The 20,103-nt window shown below is 42.4% G+C and overlaps 1 protein-coding gene across 1 annotated transcript in view; it reads left to right on the top strand.

Annotated features, from left to right (window-relative positions):
- Positions 1 to 6,432: 6,432 nt before the first annotated feature.
- The window catches only part of TH (tyrosine hydroxylase), a 77,261-nt gene continuing 63,590 nt past the window's right edge, over positions 6,433 to 20,103 (top strand). Inside the window, exons 1-5 of the mRNA XM_085886577.1 lie at positions 6,433 to 6,800; positions 8,583 to 8,786; positions 12,928 to 13,093; positions 13,538 to 13,626; positions 19,130 to 19,197. Coding sequence (XP_085742703.1) covers positions 6,747 to 6,800; positions 8,583 to 8,786; positions 12,928 to 13,093; positions 13,538 to 13,626; positions 19,130 to 19,197 — 581 coding nt within the window. The 5' untranslated portion in view covers positions 6,433 to 6,746. The remainder of the gene's footprint in view (positions 6,801 to 8,582; positions 8,787 to 12,927; positions 13,094 to 13,537; positions 13,627 to 19,129; positions 19,198 to 20,103) is intronic.

The raw sequence follows: 20,103 nt of genomic DNA, 5'->3' as shown, positions 1-20,103 counted from the left end.
ATAGCAATGTGATGATCCTGAGTACTATATCGTGAAAAACTTTTACAAAAAAAGTCTAATTTGAACTGAAAAGTTGAAAACAATGCCCTTCAAGAAACAATTCCCATTCACCTAAAGAACCATCAGTAGAGTGAGTTTTTACAGGAATAAGATATCATATTTGTTACACTCTTGCACCTTAGGGGATGATGCGATGGCACGTCCGTTCATCCGTCTGTCCGTCCACAAATTCTTTCCACCATGTAGACCGACAATACCACCATGTACATTAAAGGCACTGATGCTAAAACATAAACTGTCAGACTTTGGACACATCATATGTGCAGGAAACTGTTCTGGGGAAATCATCCATGCTGAATATGGTGGAAGGAAGAAGAGGAGGCAGACCTTGTATGTGCTGGATGGATGGGGTAAAGGCTGCATCCAATGTCTCTGTCAGAGCTTCATGAAGCAGTGCAGGATAGGGATGTTTGGAGAAATCTCATCATGAATTTCAACACTTGTCGGCACGACTTGACGGAGATATTGCCGTTTGATTCTATCCAGTTTTGAAACGAACATTATTTTTCGCTCCCATCTTTGCATTTTTTTCTTCCTTTGGGGAGGTGGGTAAGGGTGAAGGGTGGGGGGTTTGCACTTTGCTTCAAAAAGTCCGATGAGGAGGTGTTATATAACGTAATTTGAAAAAGTGTTATATACTAAGAGTTGCAGGAAATGGTGGATTTGGTGTGGGTGTAGCTATTCAGATCTTGAAAGTATTCAATGCTTACTTTGGCTGGAATTCTTGGGGGAAAAAAATAAAGAGAAAATTAATTTTGGGAAAATATATTGTTTGCAGCAAAAATTAAATTGCAATTCAAATAAGTGCATCACAATTCCAATTTTAAAAAGCCAAAAACAGCATAACAAGAACGAGATGTCTGTGATCAGAAAATGATCGCCAAGGGTAAGCCTCCCCCGGCACCCACTGTCTCATGATGGCATATTTTTTTTCGGACGACCGTATGACCTTGATCTGAAACATTTACGGATAGAGAGTAAATTAGGAAAATGTGTTCCCATCTATAATCTATCCATAAAATTCAACTTCATGAAAATCAGAGGAAAGTTTTTCAAGTTATGATCAAAAAGGTGTTTTTGTTCATTACGTCACAACGAGAAAAAGTAGGTCAAGGATAGTAATCAAGTATCAGGTATGGAACTTCAGTGCAGGTACATTATTATGGTCCAACAATATTTTGATAGGTCAAGCGGTCTTTGAGATTCAGCATTGACAAAATTGAACGATGACAAAAATCTGTTATGTTTTTCAGACTGCCATTTGACCTTGACCTTTAACCCTGAGGGGTATGATGTACATGAAGCATAAATGCGCCCTCCTCTAGAGTCTAGACTATCTAAAAATAACAATTTAGTTCTGATCGCACAAACTTTAGTCAAGTTATGGTGAAAAATGTTAAAATGTCGAAAAGTGGGTCATGACCTTAAAATTAGGTCAAGGTCAAAACATTTTTATCTCAATCCCACAGATTTTTTATTCCCCATATTGGTGCAAATTTCATCCAAAACTCCCAGTTGGATCCGAGATACAGCTCAGAATTTCGCTGAAAAAAATGGAGAAAAACCAAAAATGGTTGTTTAGTACTCCGAGGGTTATAAGACCCTCATCTTTAACCCGGGTGGGGGGTAAAATTATGCATAAATCTGCCTTGCTCGAGGCAATCTCGAGAGGAAAATTTTGTTCTGATCAGATAGACTTTAGTCGAGTTTTTGTGAAAAATGTTAAAGTGTCTATAATAATTAGGTCATGTCCTTGATCAAAAAATAAAAAAATAAGAAACGCTCTCTTAAAATGTTACAACTTCTTCTTTCACACGTGTGGTTCTCAGTATTGTATCATGATTCACTAATCTTCTCCTTCTTCTTCTTCTTGTTGAAAAGATTGTTTTCAATTCGACCTTTCCTTCATTCCGTGTCTAAAACGTCCCACTGTTACAACGTTTATTTTATCCATTCTCTTAATTCTCCTTCATTGCATCCCTCACGTAATGTCTTCAATCGCATCTCTGGCTGAAACATTTTAAAAATCCCATTTTGCAATGTATGTTCATGTTCCATCAATCGTCCTGTTTTTTTCCAACTTCAGTGCCAATTCACCCCACCTCCTTAAATCTACCTCTTCCTAACCCCTCATCTGTTATCCCCTCCCATCATGCTCCTCATCCTACCTCCACTTTTGGCACCTCATCACTGTCTTCTGCTTCAGTATCAGCTCCTCTTCTGTTGTCCCAAAATGTGTGATTTTCTAACATCTGTGGGCTCCATTCTAACCAAACAGACATCTCACTCTCTCTTAGTCATAACACTCATCACCACCACAAACATGCTCCTTCCTTCCTCTCAGCACACCTCCCCCTCTTCACAAACCTTCAAATCTTTACCTCCCCCTGCCCACTCCCTTCTTCACCATACCTCTACCAAGTCTCGTTCTTCCCCTCTCCTCACCTATCCCATCGCTCTCCTGCACCTTGGCCGTGCCTGCTCTCATCATCTCCCCTCCCTCTCACCCCTCCCACTCAAAGCAACCTTCACACTCTTCCCACTCCAAGCTTCCCTCTCACCTTTCTCAAAAACTCCCCCCTCACCCTTCTCCATCAACTTTCCCCTCTTACCATTCTCCATCAACTCCCCCCCTCACCATTCTCCCTCCAATCTATCCCCTCACTCCCCTTCCCAAATTTGCCACCCCTCACATCCACAAAGCTACCTTCTTCCCCCATCCTCTCTCTTCTATCTCATCACTCCACCTCCTCAAATATTTAAATGCCCTCTGCCCCCTCTCTTATTACTCCCTACTGTACCTCAACCCATCACCACTGAGCCTTTTCTCCTCCTCATCCGGCCCTCTCCCCAAACTATTCTGCAATCCCCCACACTCTTTCAATTACTCTCCTTACCTCCCCCATTCTCCCTCGTCCTACACCCCTCCCTTCCCCTGGACCTAAAAACTCCTCCCTCCCTCTTCCTAAACAGTGTTGACCTCAAACATCCGTGGCCTTCACTCAAACCTGACAGATCTTTCCATACCGGTTGCCACTGACAAACCAGACATAATCTGCCGAACAGAAACTTTCATCCCTCAAGACGTCTCTGACTCCCAGGTATCTCTCCCTGGTTACTCCCTCCTCCGGTAGGACAGACCTGATCCTCGTCCTGGTGGAGGAGTTGCTTTCTTCATTAAAGACTCTCTCTATTCCTCACTCTCCATGCACTGCCTTCCCTCCCCCACACCCCCTGGAATACCTCTGGCTACGGTTTCCCTCCACTCCGACCTCATGTTTATATGTGTACTGTACCGTCCACCAAACAGTGATGACTCCATTTACACCTCGCTCACCAAACACATGGACCAACTTCTATCATCTCATTGCAACTCTATCTTCCTCATATGTGGCGACTTCAACTGTCATCATGTCAGTTGGCTCGGTGTGGGTCCCTCTCTCACCTGCAAAGCCACTTCAGCAAAAGACTTCTGTGAGTCATTGGGACTGAAACAATCGGTCAACTTCCCGACCTGGATCTCAACCAATGGTACTCCATCTCTTCTGGATCTGATTTTGACAAATTTTCCTGAAAATATCTGTTCTTCCTCCTCTTCTCCAATCGGTTCTTCTGACCACATGCTTTGCTTGTCAAAGTAGATATCTCTCTGCCTGTTATTAGAGAACCACCTCAGCTTCGTCGAGTCTGGCATTTCACTCAAGTTGACTGGCAAGGACTTCAAGCAGCCATCAAACTTCTAGACTGGTCTCCCATCTCCACTTCCTCTGACATCTACTCGTCCTGGGAATTCTTGTAAAGAAACTTGCTCTCCCTCATGCACAGATTTATCTCGTATCGTCTTCAGTTGTCCTACCCTTCCTCCCGCATATGGTACACGAAAACATGTGGCGAGGCAGTTGGCCTGAAACAACTTGCCTTTGCCTCATGGAAGGCTAATCCAACTGAAAGCAATCTCAGTTCCTTCCAAAATGCTTGGAACAAGTGTGTGTCTACCCTCAGGAGAGCCGGAAAACAACATCTTTCCAATCTCAAGTCTGAACTCTCAAACCTGTCGCCCTCCTACAAATCCTGGTGGCATATAGTTAAGTTTGTTTCTGGTGTGTGTTCCCCCTCCATCCCCTACCATTCCTCAAATGGCTGAACAGCTGAACTGCACGTGAAATGGCTGAATGCCTAAACTCCGTGTTTGCTTCTAAATATTGTGTCACAAACCCATCGCTTTCTGTACCGTCGTTACCCAGTCACACCCAGCTGTCCCTGGACTCCGTGTCCTTTTCTCCTGAATTTGAGTCGAGTTTTCTGTCAAACCTCGACTCAAATTCTGCAACTGGTCCAGATGGTATCAGCCCTCGTGCTCTAAAAACATGCTCTGCTGCTCTTGCTCACCATCTCTCTGTTCTATTCACCCTCTCATTTGCTCAAAGTCATCTGCCATCTGATTGGAAATCAGCAAACATTATTGCCCTGCATAAAAAGGTGCAAAAACCGATCCCTGCAACTACAGACCAATCGGCCTTCTCCCAATCTTCAGCAAGGGTATGGAATCCATCATCGCTTCAGACATTAAATCCTTCCTCTTCTCCAATGGCTTGATTTCTGATCATCAATTGGATTCAGACCAGGTCACTCTACCTTGGAAATGCTGCTTCTGCTCTCCCAACAATGGATGGAGATCCTCAAAGCCAGGCATGAAATCAGACCCATCTTCCGAGACATATTGTGTGCCTTCAATATAGTCTGGCACTCTGCACTGCTCACCTAACTCTCTTCATATGGTATCCAAGGACATCTCCCCTCATGGCTCGCAGAATTCCTCTCCTGTCGCAGCCACCATGTGGCCCTAAATGGAGTTCTCTCATCCCCTCTTCCTGTCCAGGCTGGAGTTCCTCATGGGTGTGACCTGGGCCCTGCTCTTTTTCTGGTTTTCATCAATGATCTCTTTGACTCACTGCAAAATCCTCTTTATCTCTTTGTTGATGACTCCCCCCTCTGCCGTACCATCTCTCATCCCTCAGATCGGCAAGCAGCAGCCTCTTCACTCTCTGCAGATCTGGATAAAATCACAAACTGTTTCGACATGTGGATCATGTCTTTCAACCCTGAAAAAGCTCACACTCTCCTATGTTTCTCCGAAAGGAAACTCTGGACCCCCCACCCCCCTCCCCTCAATCTACTTTCTCAACAATCCTCTTGAAGAAGTCCTTTCATTCAACCTTCTGGTTCACACAATCTGCCATCAATTTTTCTGTGAAAGCCACATTTCCAAGCTGGCCTCCAAAGCCAGTCGCCGACTGGACATCCTCCATCGTGCAAAGACCTTCTTTGGCACACGTGAGCTCCTGACCATATACAAAGCTTTCGTCTGCAGCCTGATGGATTATTCCTCTCCCTTCTGGGCTGGTGCTCCTGCCTCTCACCTTTCTCGGCTACACTCTGTGGAAAACAAGGCATGTAGGATCATTTGAATCTCCTGTGATGAGGCTGAGTCTTTGGGTCTCTCAATCTCTCACTGCAGGCAGGTCAGTGGTCTTTCTGTCTTCTACAGTCTCCACTCCAGGCTTGACCCCCCCTTGCTATGTCTGAGATATGTCCCCCCCCCCATATTTCTGCAGGGCACTGAAGGTCTGTCGGCAACCCCCTTCTGGTAAAACTACCAAAATCAAGAATTACTTTTCACCTTCACTCTTTCATTCCTCTTTTTCCCTGCCTTTGGAACGAATTCCCATACTCATAAATCCCACTCTTCCCTCCAGGTCTTCAAAACAGCTGTTCACCACCACCTCATATCTTCCGCCATCCAAAATCACGATCTTTTTTCCCCCCACGGATCCACCCTAAACCCACCTCCTTCCAATCCCCTGCTTTCTATCCTGAAAGTCCCTGTCGAGTAAGGACCTGAAAGTCCCTGTAATGCCCATCTTTGTTTGCCCCGTGTTCCCCGCCCCATCCCTCTCCCTTCCACAGATCTCCTCATGTCTCTGTTCCCCAATGTTTTTTCCTTCCCTCTCCCGCCTCTTTTGGCTCCCACTCCTCTCAGGGTGTAAGAGGGTGTACAGGGTGTACTCCTGTACAGGGTGAAATAATCTCTCGGGTACCATTAAAATTGGGGTCACTGATTATACAAACAAACCCGACAACAACTATCTGCCTCCCCTTTTCCTCCAAGCGATTTATATATATATATATATATATATATATATATATATATATATATATATATATATATGTAATATTGCATATATATTGCTTATTTATTTAATAATCACCTGAATTCATATTTTCAAGGCGAGGTTCGTGGCATGAACGCCATCCTCATGGCTGTCATGGTTCTAAACCTTAAAGACGAACATTTGGGTCTTTTGGTAAGCTCGACGATGATTGGAAAATGTTTCATCAGAAGTGAATCTCAAGTTTTGTGCAGCGTTTGAGCCTTCATGGTGGAGGGGTGAGGGAGGTGCATTTAGGGTAGGTGAGTGTACAAAGAGGAGGGGTTTGGACTCAGCACGAAAAGGAAAACAGATCTCCGGGGCGGCTCCACCTGGAACGATTCACCGTTTTGACCTTTTGACGCAGGCATCCCCCTTAGACTATTTAAAGGAGAGAAAGAGGAAAGGACCTTCAAAAGAGCGCAATAGCCTCGGTTTGCTGCAGAACTGGACACGGTGTTCGCTTCTCCATCAACGATGTCCACTTCGGGGCGACGCCAGTCGGGCTTGGAAACTGGAGAACCCGTAAAGGTACGACCCGTTTCGTTTTCTGTGCTATGATTGATCAAATACAAGTTTGGCCTCATTGAGGAATAGCAGGGAGAATTGGTTCGTGATTAAAGTGATGAAAGTTATTGGAATTATCTTCGTTCAACATTTACACAAGAACAGTCAGTTACTTAACCCATTGATAAATCTCAGCTGATAACGAGGATAAATTGGAAAATGTATGAACTTTGTGTAAATTCATTTTGGGTTGAATTGTCACAGCATTCGGCAAGATTAATAAATTCAATGCGCACGCTGAACACTGGTCCCAATAGCCGGAGTGATTGTTCCAGCACTCCATCGCTGACGGTGCAGATGCAGGCAAACAACCTGCCGTGTCACACGGTGATTGCTGATATCAAATGTATGCTCTCATGCGTTGTCTAGTGTCGCTTTCCTTCATCTCAAACAGTTTGTGCAATTTGTAGAAAGATACGTACATATCGTATGCAGCCTGTAGCTGCTGGTGGCATCATTTTTTGGGAGCACAGCTTGGCTGCTGATGCAATGCCCCCTGTTACCAATAACCTGGTACTCATTTTGCCTCCATCGGAAGGATGACATGCTGAGTCACCCCACCTGATGTTAATTAAACTGGAAGGGGCTCGAACTAAAGACCAGAACATCTGAAGCCAGCCACCTTTACCATTAAGCCAACACCAGGCTATATATTATACAAAGATCCCAATTCAACTCTCTGTTTTGGAAATCGGGACAATTAATTGTAGCATATGTTTCGAAGAAATTCGAAGAAAGATTGTGAGGGTTAGAACACAACGAGTGTGAGCATGGAGAAATATCCAGCAACCACCGGCCACTGTACCTGCTTCATCTGCCATTGCACAGCACCTGGTTGCCCACCCTATCTGTGCAGACCAGTACAATGCAGATATGTTCTGGATATTGAACCGTGTTCGGAGCGCGTTTCATTTATGTATGTTGAAAGCAACCTTCATCCTTACCACGGATCCAAGATTATGTCGTCAAAAGGAATTTGTACGATCTCTGTGTCTCTTTCAGCATGGAAAGATCAAGGGAAGTACAGCAACAAATAGTGAATGGACCATTGGGGAAACCCATCCCCCTCTCTCCAGGATGTGGTTGCAAATGTCAATCATTGACGAACTCTGCTCCAGCCAATGGGAGCTCGAGGTGAAGATGATGAGCCGACCAATGGATGTTCGGATTAACCGTGACGTCATTACAGTTGAACCAATAAGCGTCTACCTTATTGAGACACGTATAAAGCACGCGCCTTCACTTCCAACTTCACTTGCTGCGATTTTTTTACCCTGAAGAGTGCAGCACGAAAAGCTTTGGTCACTATTATGTCGTGTGTGTTTGTATCCATATTAAAGTTCTGTAGTACCAAACATCTGTATATATATATGTATATATATATATATATATATATATATATATATATATATATATATATATATATATATATATATATATATATATATATATATATATATATATATATACCATTTGTAACCTTGCTCTTCCATGAGCCTCAATTATGCTGAAAAACATCCTGAGAAATAAACCGATCCTTTTTTTTTTGTTTATCTCTATCCACCGATAACTAACTCATCCGATAATTTGAGACAATTACAAAACTTTACCTTGGAAGTCAAATTTTATTCAAAATTTCTTAAGAATATGATCCATGGAAGGGACATTAAGCTGGCTGTCATTTTTACTGCTACGATATCCCAGCCTCTTTTTCTTTGCAAAGGCACGGTGTACCATTCCTTTCAGACACCACCATACACGTACAGGCGCGCGAGCCTCATCGATGATGCACGGAAGGAGCGAGAGTCCGCGGCAGCTGCAGAAGCTCCGGAGGGCCTGGACGGGGCACTGGTTTTTGAGGAAACAGAGAATGGAAGAGCAAAGTTGAACCTCTTCTTTGAGCTGAACATCAAAAAGTCAACAATTTCACAGATGTTTCATATTTTTGAGGTAAGTAAACAATTATCATCTGAGTAAACCAAAAAAATTTACAATCTCTGCCAACCTTTGTGGTTTATCTGGCTTCCAAGCCAGTATGGCTGAAAGTCTTTTATTGTTGCTCGGAGTTTTATTAAGTCTCCCCCTATAGGACAGTGGAAGGTTTATTGCTCTTGTAGGGTTTGTTTCCACAATTTGTACCACCAATATTTAATGATACCACTGAGTTCCTTCGACACCGAGGAGTACTAAACCACCATTTAGAATTTTTTTCCTGCAATTCCAACACAACACTCCCAGTTTCCGAGCAGTATCTCTTAGCTGGCACGGACTTTCAGAATAAAATTTTGCAACAATAATGGGAATAAAAGTATGCCGAGTTGAAGTAATTTTTTGACCTTGACCTAATTTTTAGCTCTCCTGGAATGTTCCGCCAAGCTTGTGGGATGGTGCGTCGTCCGTCCGTCAATCCATCCAGAAACACTTGCAACTTCTTCTCTGAAAGTACACACACAATTTCGATGAAACTTGACCACAACCTTCTCATCTGTGAAGTACCAAAATTTGTTCATGCCAATAAAAAAGTCAGGGTCTAAGGGGGAATAGGAGGGTTCCCCACCCCTCCCCCCCTAAAAAAAATGTATTTGCTGTCTTCTCAGAAACTACAGAGAGAATTTTGATGAAACTTCACCACAAACTTCATCACCTGTGATGTACCAAAGTTTGTTCACAGTATCAAAAAATAAAAAAGATAAAAATCAGGCGTTTCCCCTTCAAAATAGGTATTTACTTTCTTCTCCGTTACATATTTTGTGGGTCATCCATGCCTACCAGTGGTTTACTGGTTATCTTTTCCAGCCGCTACCAGCTGAGCATCCAGGGCTATTGCCCCTATTTTTAAGGTCATGACCTAATTTATAACAACAAATGTGAGTGTGTGTCAGTGTATCAGTCAGTCAATGTGTGTGTGTGTGTGTGTGTGTGTGTGTGTGTGTGTGTGTGTGTGTGTGTGTGTGTGTGTGTGTATGTGTGTCTCCTCCATAACTCCAAAACCATAAAACCTAGCAGCCTGAAACTTTGTATGCATACAAAGGGAACTCAAAGAGAGTGCAATAATGAAAATTGAGTCTTTAGGTTACTTTAAACACCACTTTTGAAAATAATTAATGGCCTTATTTAATTATATCCTTTATCCTCGGAAACCTCGCTTCCCCTCGATGGGGCTTAATACCCTATTTATTGGTCTGCTCAAAAATGCCTTGACTTGGGAAAAGGCCACAACGATTTCCGATTGAAAAAGTATTTTTTTTTTCACTTTCCTCACTCATATCGAATGCCTGGTCATCATACCTACAAATTGCTGGATAGATAGCAAAGCTTATAAATGCACAGAGATGCCAGCATTCGTGGCTTTATTTCATTTCCACATATACCATAACCTCCAGAATCTCTTAAGCTCAGCCAAATTACAAAACTTAAGCTCCAGAATGGAACTTAACAGCAGGTCTGACTGCTGAAAGAAAGGTCTTCATTTGTTCAAGTCAGACGTAGTTTCACATTTTGGGCATCTCCAGGAGGTTTTTAATATGATTATAATCAGTGATCGTTAATCACTTGCCAAGCCAGCTGTTCCTTATCAACTGTTTTGTTGGAGTGCTTCATTGAGTGCTTAAGCCACTTGGCAAGCCCTCAACAATATTCACACTGTCACAGAATATATCCATCCATCCATCCATCCATTCATTCATTCATTCATTCATTGGGACTAGACTCAGTGTAGAGCGTTGGTGCTGCTTAAGCAGTCTCCTTGGCTATTGGGCACAATCCTGGACAGGTCACCACTCTGATCCAGGATACTAGCAAGCTGGTACTCATTTTGCCGACCTCAGAAGGATGGCAGGCAGAGTGAACCCCACCTGGTATTAATTCAACAGCTGGGTGGGATTTGAACTCAGGATCCTCAGATCCCAAGCTCACCACCCGAAACATTAAGCCAACACCAGGTATACAGGTTCTATCGATTGACTTGAACAGAGTTCAGGGGCCACTCGCCTGCGTTGGCCCCGCTTTGTTTTGCGGTGGAGTGGGTGTTGGCTGGCTCACTGAAAATGTGCAATTTTATTTTACACCATTTTCTCTTTTTGTACGATCTTCTTTCATAATGTGACCTGTCACTTCAGCATTGATAAATAAATAAAAATAAAAATGAAACGTTTCATTTTTTTAAAGTTTCTTCAACTGCTTTGTTGAAGCGCTTGGTTAAGCCACTTGGCGCACGCTCTTCAAGCTTCGACGGTGATACTGCAGTTCAATGCCAGAAATAGGAAGGCAAAATCAATTATATGATTACAATTAATAAAAAATGTTTTCAGTTGTTACAAAGCAATGAATCGTCACGTCACAGCAGGATAGCCATGATGTTCGCATGCTCACTCGAAGCTATCTAACCTGGATTTGAATCCCAACCTAGCTCTAAACTCTGATCCTGATGTTTCACAGGCAGGGTGATTCATCAATGTGTGTACCGTCTCTCAGATGGACGTTCAGCGGGGTGCCGCATCTGCCAGAATTTCCTCTCCCACCTCTCCCCCTCCACACACTCCCCTACCTCTCCCTCTTTCCCTCCCTTACCCCTCTGCCTCTCTCACCCCAAATTCTAAAGGGTAATTCTAACGGGTAATTATAAAGGATAATTCCAAAGTGTAATTATAAAGGATAATTCTAAAGGGTAATTCTGAAGAGTAATTCCAAAATGTAATTATAAAGGGTAATTCCAAAATGTAATTTTCAAGGGTAATTATAAAGGGTAATTCCAAAGGGTAATTATCAAGGGTAATTCCAAAGTGTAATTATAAAGGGTAATTATAAAGGGTAATTCTAAAGGGTAACTATAAAGGGTAGTTATAAAGAGTAATTATAAAGGGTAATTACAAATTGTAATTATAAAGGGTAATTATAAAGGGTAATTCCAAAGGCTAATTATAAAGGGTAATTATAAAGGGTAATTCCAAAGTGTAATTCTAAAGGGTAAATATGAAAGGTAATTACAAAGTGTAATTCTAAAGGGTAATTATAAAGGGTAGTTATAAATCGTAATTATAAAGGGTAATTCCAAAGTGTAATTATAAAGGGTGTTTCTAAAGGGTAATTCCAAAGGGTAGTTATAAAGGGTAATTATAAAGGGTAATTCCAAAGTGTAATTATAAAGGGTAATTCCAAAGTGTAATTATAAGAGGGTAATTATAAAGGGTAATTCCAAACTGTAATTATAAATGGTAATTCCAAAGTTTAATTATAAAGTATAATTATAAAGGGTAATTCCAAACTGTAATTATAAAGGATGTTTCTTAAGGGTAATTCCAAAGGGTAGTTATAAAGGGTAATTATAAAGGGTAATTCCAAAGTGTAATTATAAAGGGTAATTCCAAACGGTAATTCCAAAGTGTAATTATAAAGGGTAATTATAAAGGGTAATTCCAAAGTGTAATAATAAGGGAGTGATTATAAACGGTAATTCTAAAGGGTAATTCCAAAGGGTAATTCTTTAGGGTAATTATAAAGGGTAATTCTCATTGGTTCTAAAGGGAAATTCTAAATGGTAATTCTATAGGGTAATTATAAAAGGTAATTCCAAAAAGCCCTTAAAGGTTAATTATAAAGGTTAATTCCAAATGGTAATTCGAAAGGTTAATTCCAAATGGTAATTCGAAAGGTTAATTCCAAATGGTAATTCTATAGGGTAATTATAAAAGGTAATTCCAAAGGGCTCTTAAAAGTTATCTATAAAGGTTAATTCTAAATGGTAATTCTATAGGGTTATTATAAAAGGTAATTCCAAAGGGCTCTTAAAGGTTAATTCTTAAGGTTAATTCCAAATGGTAATTCGAAAGGTTAATTCTAAAATTTGTGGGTGTTGCATTCCAGCCTTGGAGCATGAACATGCAGGCATGAAAGATATTAAATTTTTGCAAACCAAGAGTTTCTGTACAGTGTCACTAAAACCCTGTCCCATGACTTAAGGTAAGATCGTGACTTTTGTTACGATTGTATTTACGTCGCACATATTTCTCGGTACCTTTTTATTTTTTTATTAAAGCCTGAATGTTGCTTAAATATCGGAAACACGTGACTCACAAAAAACTTTTTCCTGCAGACATTTGGTGCTGACCTGCATCACGTGGAGACACGTCCACCGCATCTCAGATCTGAAAGACTCGAGTTTTTCGTGCGATGTGAGATGCACGCATCTGATGCCATCACGATGGTGGGCTCCTTGAAACGTCTTGCTGAGCATGTGAGAATCATACGAGATGAAAAAGGTATAGATCAACACAATGGCACGATGACCCATACTAGGTATACGATCAGTAACATGTTTCAGGGTTTGCAAAGTTCATTAATCTGTCCATGGACACAAACATCTTTGGAACAATAGTACTTGTGCAAAGATCCTTAGGCATCTCAGGTGTAACCTTCCACCTTTCTCATCTTCTACTGATCACTGCAGCTATGTTGTTATAGTCTGACATACATAAAAGCCTGGATGTAGTGAAAGGGGAAGAACAAGTGTCGTAAGAGGCAGGCTTACAGCTAAGCTAGGAAATTGTGATAAAACTAGGAAACAGAGGATAGTAGTAAAGGTGTTTACCTGAGGGTGGAAAAGAAGTGGTCACCCCAAGTGTATTCACTCTTTCGTGAATTTATGACAATGAATCTTAGAATTGTTGCATCAGTATTTGTGGTTCCATTTTGTTTTCCGGCAGTGCCTTGGTTTCCAAAGAAAATACGTGATCTTGACCAATGTGCACACCTGGTGACCAAGATCGAGCCGGAACTGTGCAGCGACCATCCAGTAAGTTTTCACGCTCGTAATATCCGACAACAATATGACGGATCAAAAGAGCTCACGGGAACTTCATCCACATATTCTGATATCATGGTAAGCTGTGTTGGGGATTGGTAGGATAATCGAAAGGTATACTCACACTAGCCTGGGTTAGGATCTAGATCTGCCTATAAACTGTCATCCTGGTGTTTCTCAGGCAGGGTGGTTCATCAATGCGTGGCATCCATGAGATGGACATTAAACCTGGTATCCCATCGACTGGCATTGGTTTGTGGCTGTTAAAGATGTCCTTCGAGACAAGTCGGTGAATTATCGCCGGCATCCTGAACAAATTACGAATGCCTGGTAGCAAGCCGGACTATGGGTAGCAAGCAGTCTGGTCTTCTTGGAGGTTCCTTGACACCAGGTATCTTCGCGTGTGGTTGCTGTCTTGGCAGCAACTTCTGCTCGATTAAATTCCTCTGACAGATCACATGCTTCACATGCACAGCCTTCTTCAAAAACTCAACAACTTGTGCTGCTTCCATGCGTGTTCCATGCCATTTTGGTATTTTCAATTTCCCTTTGACCCACTCTGTTAATTTACATTTCCTAATTTAGAGACAATAGTGATCAATTTCTTTGAAACAATTCCTTCTTTTTTCTCTTCTTTTTTTATTCAAGGTATAAGGCTCGTAATTTTTTTATGTTGAAAGTTCCAGTCATGGACTATGAGTCCTCATCAAGCGAGTGAGAGCGATTGGGACCATATTCTGTGTAGAGCGTTGGTGCTGCCTTAGCAGTCTCCTTGGCTATTGGGTACAATCCTGGACATGTCGCCACTCCGCCACAGTATACCAGCATGCTGGTACTCAATTTACCAACCTCGTAAGGATGACAGGTCGAGTTAACCCCACCTGGTATTAATTCAACTGCTAAGCGGGATTTGAACTCAGGTCGCTAGGACCCAAAGCCCACCACCCTAACCATTAAGGCAACACCAGGCAAATTATAAACGGTAATTCTGAAGGGTAATTCCAAAGGACTCTTAATGGGATTCTAAAAAGCAGGCGTGAAAGATATTAAATATGTGTGATTTAGGCCTAAGTCACATTTGCTCTACGGCTTGGATACGGCGGCCGTACCCCCCCCTGAATTGACAGAAACGTGCGGTGGCCGCAGAGTTTCTGAGGTGGCCTCAGGGTGGCCCTATGCCGTATGGCTATCTTTTACAGGCCGTAGGGGTCGCCGTGGAATTATATCGCAGAGTTATAACCTTTTTCATTTCTACGTTGGCCGTAGCAATTCGACAAGCCAAGCTGTGACGTAGATGTGTTCCACGTCGACCGTACGTAGGGCGTACAGTGGGCTTGCGTTATTCGTGTGGCTGCCGTAGGCTCTTATCAATGAAAAAGGAATTTTGCCAACCCCCAAAAAATTACAGCGGCCGCACTATTTCCACGGTCGCCATAGGGTAGTCTGAAGGCATCCCTGTGTTCAACGTATGGTGACCTTGCGGTCTGTGTGACTACCTGTGGGCAACGCAGGGTCGACGCATGGTTCCCCTACGTCCGCCGTGCGTCCTACGTATGGCCTCCTTGGCAGTTTGCGTCGACCGTGCGTCCACCGTGCGCTACCGCTAGAGATCGGAGTATCGGTGTTTGCCTCTACGAACTGGCATATTCAGATATATATATATATATATATATATATATATATATATATATATATATATATATATATATATATATATATATATATATTGTAGTTATAGTACATTCAGTTATACATACTGGTATATTCCAAACTGGTATATTTTTATTTCAGTAAAAAAAGAACTGGTATATATACCCACTCGTTACCGTCCGTCTGGCTGCACGTTTGCCTTAGGGCCCCCCTGCGGTCGCCTTGCAGGCACCTTGAGGCTACCTTGCGTCTGCCTTGAAAATTATATTGCCGCCGTAGGGACGCCCTAAGGTCACTGTGCGACATCAAAGACCGTACGGCACCCCCACGTTTTCGGTCTCCACAATCTCTAAATACCCCGTGTGGCTACCCGAAGAATAAAAACATATGTGACTGCTACATTGTGTGACCGTGGAAATACTGCGGCCGCCCTATAATTGCTAGTGGCCGTAGATTGTGCAGACCCTACGGCTGCCGAGCCAAATGTGACTTAGGCCTTAATAGACAACAATAACTTTAGCTATACAATCCTCATCAAGGTCAGACCTTAATTAAAAGAACTGCTTCGATAGTAAAATGAAGAAAGAGAGAATAGTCCAAGAGTTTTTGAGGAAGTAAAATATTCTGTTTTTTGAAAAAGGGAAGGCCAGAGGTATTTGGAAAGACATGAGAAGGTAACGAGTTCCAGAGTTTAACAGTGGAGGGGAAGAAACAAATATCGTAACGGCCCACCCTTGAGTTGCCAATCTCCACACAATAATCATGTGATCGAGTGACTTGTCAAGTATTCCTTGGTCTCGCTCATGGTGGTGGTATACAAGCAGCAAGGTCTTGCAAGCAGAAACCGAAGTAAAATCTGTAGAAAAGAGAAAAAGAGCCTTCTTTGTGGGGTAATTTGAACGGGTCGAGTTTTGAGGTCACATTGGTAGAGTTGACATGTCGAATAACTTTGGATTCAATTCTGTCAAGTATGTATGTGGAGCTGGAACCTCCCCAGATGTGGGAGTGGTACTCTATACAAGGACGAATCAATCCTTTATATAGTTGGAGCAACTGTTCAGAGGAGAAGAATCTTCGACATCTGAACAGGACTCCTAATGTCTTCGAGGCAGACATAGCTATTTGCTTAATGTGTGGATTCTGGAATAAATTTGATGTTAGAGTGGTACCTCATAGGTTTATTGTATCACATGGTGTAAGTGTGGACCTTTCAAAGGAGATTAGCGAGTTGAGAGGAGTTTTAGAAAGAGGGATGAGAAGAAATTGAGTTTTTGAAGCATTAAACTTTCAACTTGATTACATTTGCCCCACTGGGAGATCTTGTCAAAATCCGAATTTAAAGAGGTGGCTGTGATGAATGGAGATGCAGATCGAGTGAGGGAAGATGGGGCAGATGGGAAAGACATGGAGGAATGTAATGTTGAGTCATCAGTATACGAGTGCATTTGGTTATTTGTGGAAGAAAGAGGTCGTTGATAAAATGAAGAAAGAGTGTTGGAGACAGAATAGAACCCTGAGGTATATCGCTGTTGATAGGGAAGGGAGTTGATGTTGAACCATCAACAATTAAGGAGATAGAGTGGTCGGAGAGAAAGCTCGATAGGAGAGAGAGCAGAGTTAAGGAGAAAAGCCGAAAGAGGCAAGCTTGGATATCAGACCCCGATGCCAAACTCTGTCAAAGGCTTTTGAGACATCAAGGCCTCCAACAAAAGATTCCCCAAAGTCTCTCAAAGAAGAAGAAGACCAGACATTTGTAATATAAGAAAGGATATCACCAGTAGGTCTTGCTGTGCGAAAGCCACATTGGTGGTCAGATAGAAGACTGTGAGATTCAAGATGCTTGAGGAAATGGGAATTGAGAAGATATTCAGAGACTTTGGAAATAATAGAAGTCAGAGCAATAGGATCGTGGTTTGAAGGGTTTGAACGATCACCCTTCTTTAGAATAGGCTGTACTAAGACACGTTTCCAGGAAAGAGGGAAAGTTTGGGTTTTTTTTAACAAAAACAAAATAGACGACCAAGCACGGGTGCAAGTTCAGAAGCACGTTCTTTCAAGACACGGGGAGGAATGCCATCTTGTCCGTATGCCTCGCTTGTATTCAGTGAGAGGAGTACGTTTCTGACTGCAAGAAAAGAGATCACAGAGAGTGGTCTGGGATTGGTAAGGGGTGCATTGGGGGGAGTTGGAATGTTGGAGTCATCCAGTGTGGAGTTAGAGGAGAAAAGAGAACCAACAAGAGTTGCTTTATCAGTCGGAGAGACATTGAATGTCTCTCCAAAAGTCTGACCAAAAGCTTGAATGAAAGGACTTCTTATTCTAACAGCTTGGTTTGGGGTGCACCTGCCAAGCTATAATAAGAAAATTTGATGAAGGGGGAGGCTATTTGGCCCAACATGCCTGCACTACAACAACACCAGGTTAAATATAATCTGTCAAGCTAACGACTCTGTTTCATTGGGGGAATGGGGGAATGAGTGGGGATGAGAAAAGTGTGGCAGGCTCAGGAATATCCATGTATGATGTACCCCGTCATCTCTGATGCTTCGAGGTGCCCATCTAGTTTCAATTTAAATGTCTCCACTGTTTCTGTGACCACTACCTTTCCAAGGAGACAATTCCATGCATTAACTACTCTCTGAGGGAAAGACCCCTGCCTTACTACCATCTTAACTATCTTCTTTACTCTCAGGCTATGGCCCCTGGTCCTATCACTGTCTACTCTGCTAAATAATTATTCTGCACATCTTTTGTCTATACCCTTCATGAAGTTAAACATCTCTATCATATCCTTTGGGAATCACATCCTTTCTAATATAGTCCTGTCTCCTACAGCCTGGAAAGACCAATCCCTTTGCCCACAAAATTATTCCCACTGATTCCTGAATGCTAAACCCTCCTCCCACCACCATTCTTCCTGCTATAGGTTGACATCTATCATTCTGATTATAAATTCTATTGCATTTTATAATCTTGTTAGAACACAAGAAAACATTACCGGACAACCCTTCACAATTAGTCATTTACCCAATATCCTGCATCTATTTTGCTAATCTTTCAATGAAACTTTCCCAAAATCATTTGCTCCTTGATGGACCGGAACTAATGTCCTCCTGCCATGACCTGACATAATGTCATTTACCCTTCCTTCAATGTCCTTTACTCCTGCTCCTTCAAAATTGTACGGAACCCCATGTGTACGATCCTTCCTGCAGAATGAAGAATCTACATATTTAATAGTTTCATCACCCACAAAAACTATCTCCTAAACTTCCTGCCTATCCCTATTGCTGCATCCTCACCCCTGCCTGCCCTCGCTAATCTCTTACCACTGACCCTCTCACCAATGCATGCCCTCGCTACCCAATCATCACGACCTGACATCGCTCCTCCTTATAAAAGTTGAACAAACAGAGTGGGGGCACCAAAGACGCCCCTTGCCTGGGGCGTCATTTAATGTATGGCCGGCTCTGGTTCGAGTATCTGCTTTGAGTCTGGGAGGTCGGAGGTTGAAACCCGGGCTGAATCATACCAAAGACTTTAAAATGGTTTGTGCTGCTTCCTTGCCTGATGCTCAGCATTTCAAAAAGGATAGAGCATGGACAAACAACCATAATTGGGATGATTGCCGCAGTCTTTGGTGGGCCGAATGACCTCCTCCATTAAAGTCCCTTGTAAGGGAACTCCTATTACGATAATGTTATAAAATTTAGCATCCTTTTGATCCAGCAATATGGCCAAGGATAAAGGGCATTTTGCATTTTAAAAAACATGGAGTGAGATATCATTTTTGGCTATGGTCTTCTATTTATTTTATTTGTCTGTTGTGTGTTGTCCTGTGTAGGGCTATTCAGACATGGTCTATCGACAAAGAAGAAAAGAAATCACAGAAATCGCTTTCACCTACAAATAGTAAGGCACATCATGTGTTTGTGACTCGGAATGTGTTTTATGCTTATTTTATAGTATGGGATTTTAAACAAACATATATCGGCTCGCCTAACGAAAGTCATGTGATACCCCCATCACATTTGTTTAGAATGGCTCACATAAGAGTTGTGTAGTCAAGAATATTGAGGACAGATAAAAAAATAGTCGCATATTCAACAAGTCTACTGGTCTCCTGGTGGGTCCATCCATTTTCCTTAAGCACGCAACGACATTGTCACATGATGGCAGAGCTATAAAAGTTGCGCAAAGGAACTGGATCATCATTTCCGGAAAAGAAACAGTCGAGTGAGCCCTGTCAGTAAAGAAGAATCGTTTTTATTATTATTTTTTTGTACATACAATATTGAGACGCATATAAGAGATAACGCACATAACGAATAACAAAGGGAGCAGGAGACAAGAGGGCAGGAGAGGGAAACACAAAACAGTGGGGAACAGAGATATTAGGAGATCTGTCAAAGGTAGAGCGATGTGGTGCGGTACATGGGGTAAACAAGATGGACACTTCAGGGACTTTTTTTTTTGGTATACCTTGTCGAAGCTCGAATGAGAGCTAACACACAACGAACAGCAAGGGGGGCATGAGACAAGAGGGGCGGGAGTGGGAAGGACAAAACAGCAGGGAACAGACATGAGGAGATTTATGGAAGGGAGAGGGAAGGGGCAGGGAACATGGGGTACACAAGATGGACACCACATGCACTTTCAGTAAGGAAAGCAGGGAATTTGAAGGAGGTGGGCTTCGGTGGATTATCGGGGGTAGAAAAGATCGAGGATTTGGATGGGGGATGACAAGAGGTGGTGGTGAACAGCTGTTTTGAAAGCCTGGAGGGAAGAATGGGATTGAATCGAGAGAGGGAGTTTATT

The sequence above is a fragment of the Eptatretus burgeri genome, chromosome 6, assembly GCF_056783735.1.
Source record: "Eptatretus burgeri isolate ZD-2024b chromosome 6, Ebu_testis_v1, whole genome shotgun sequence".
Taxonomy (NCBI): Eukaryota; Metazoa; Chordata; class Myxini; order Myxiniformes; family Myxinidae; genus Eptatretus; species Eptatretus burgeri.
This window is presented reverse-complemented; position numbering and strand designations above follow the sequence as displayed.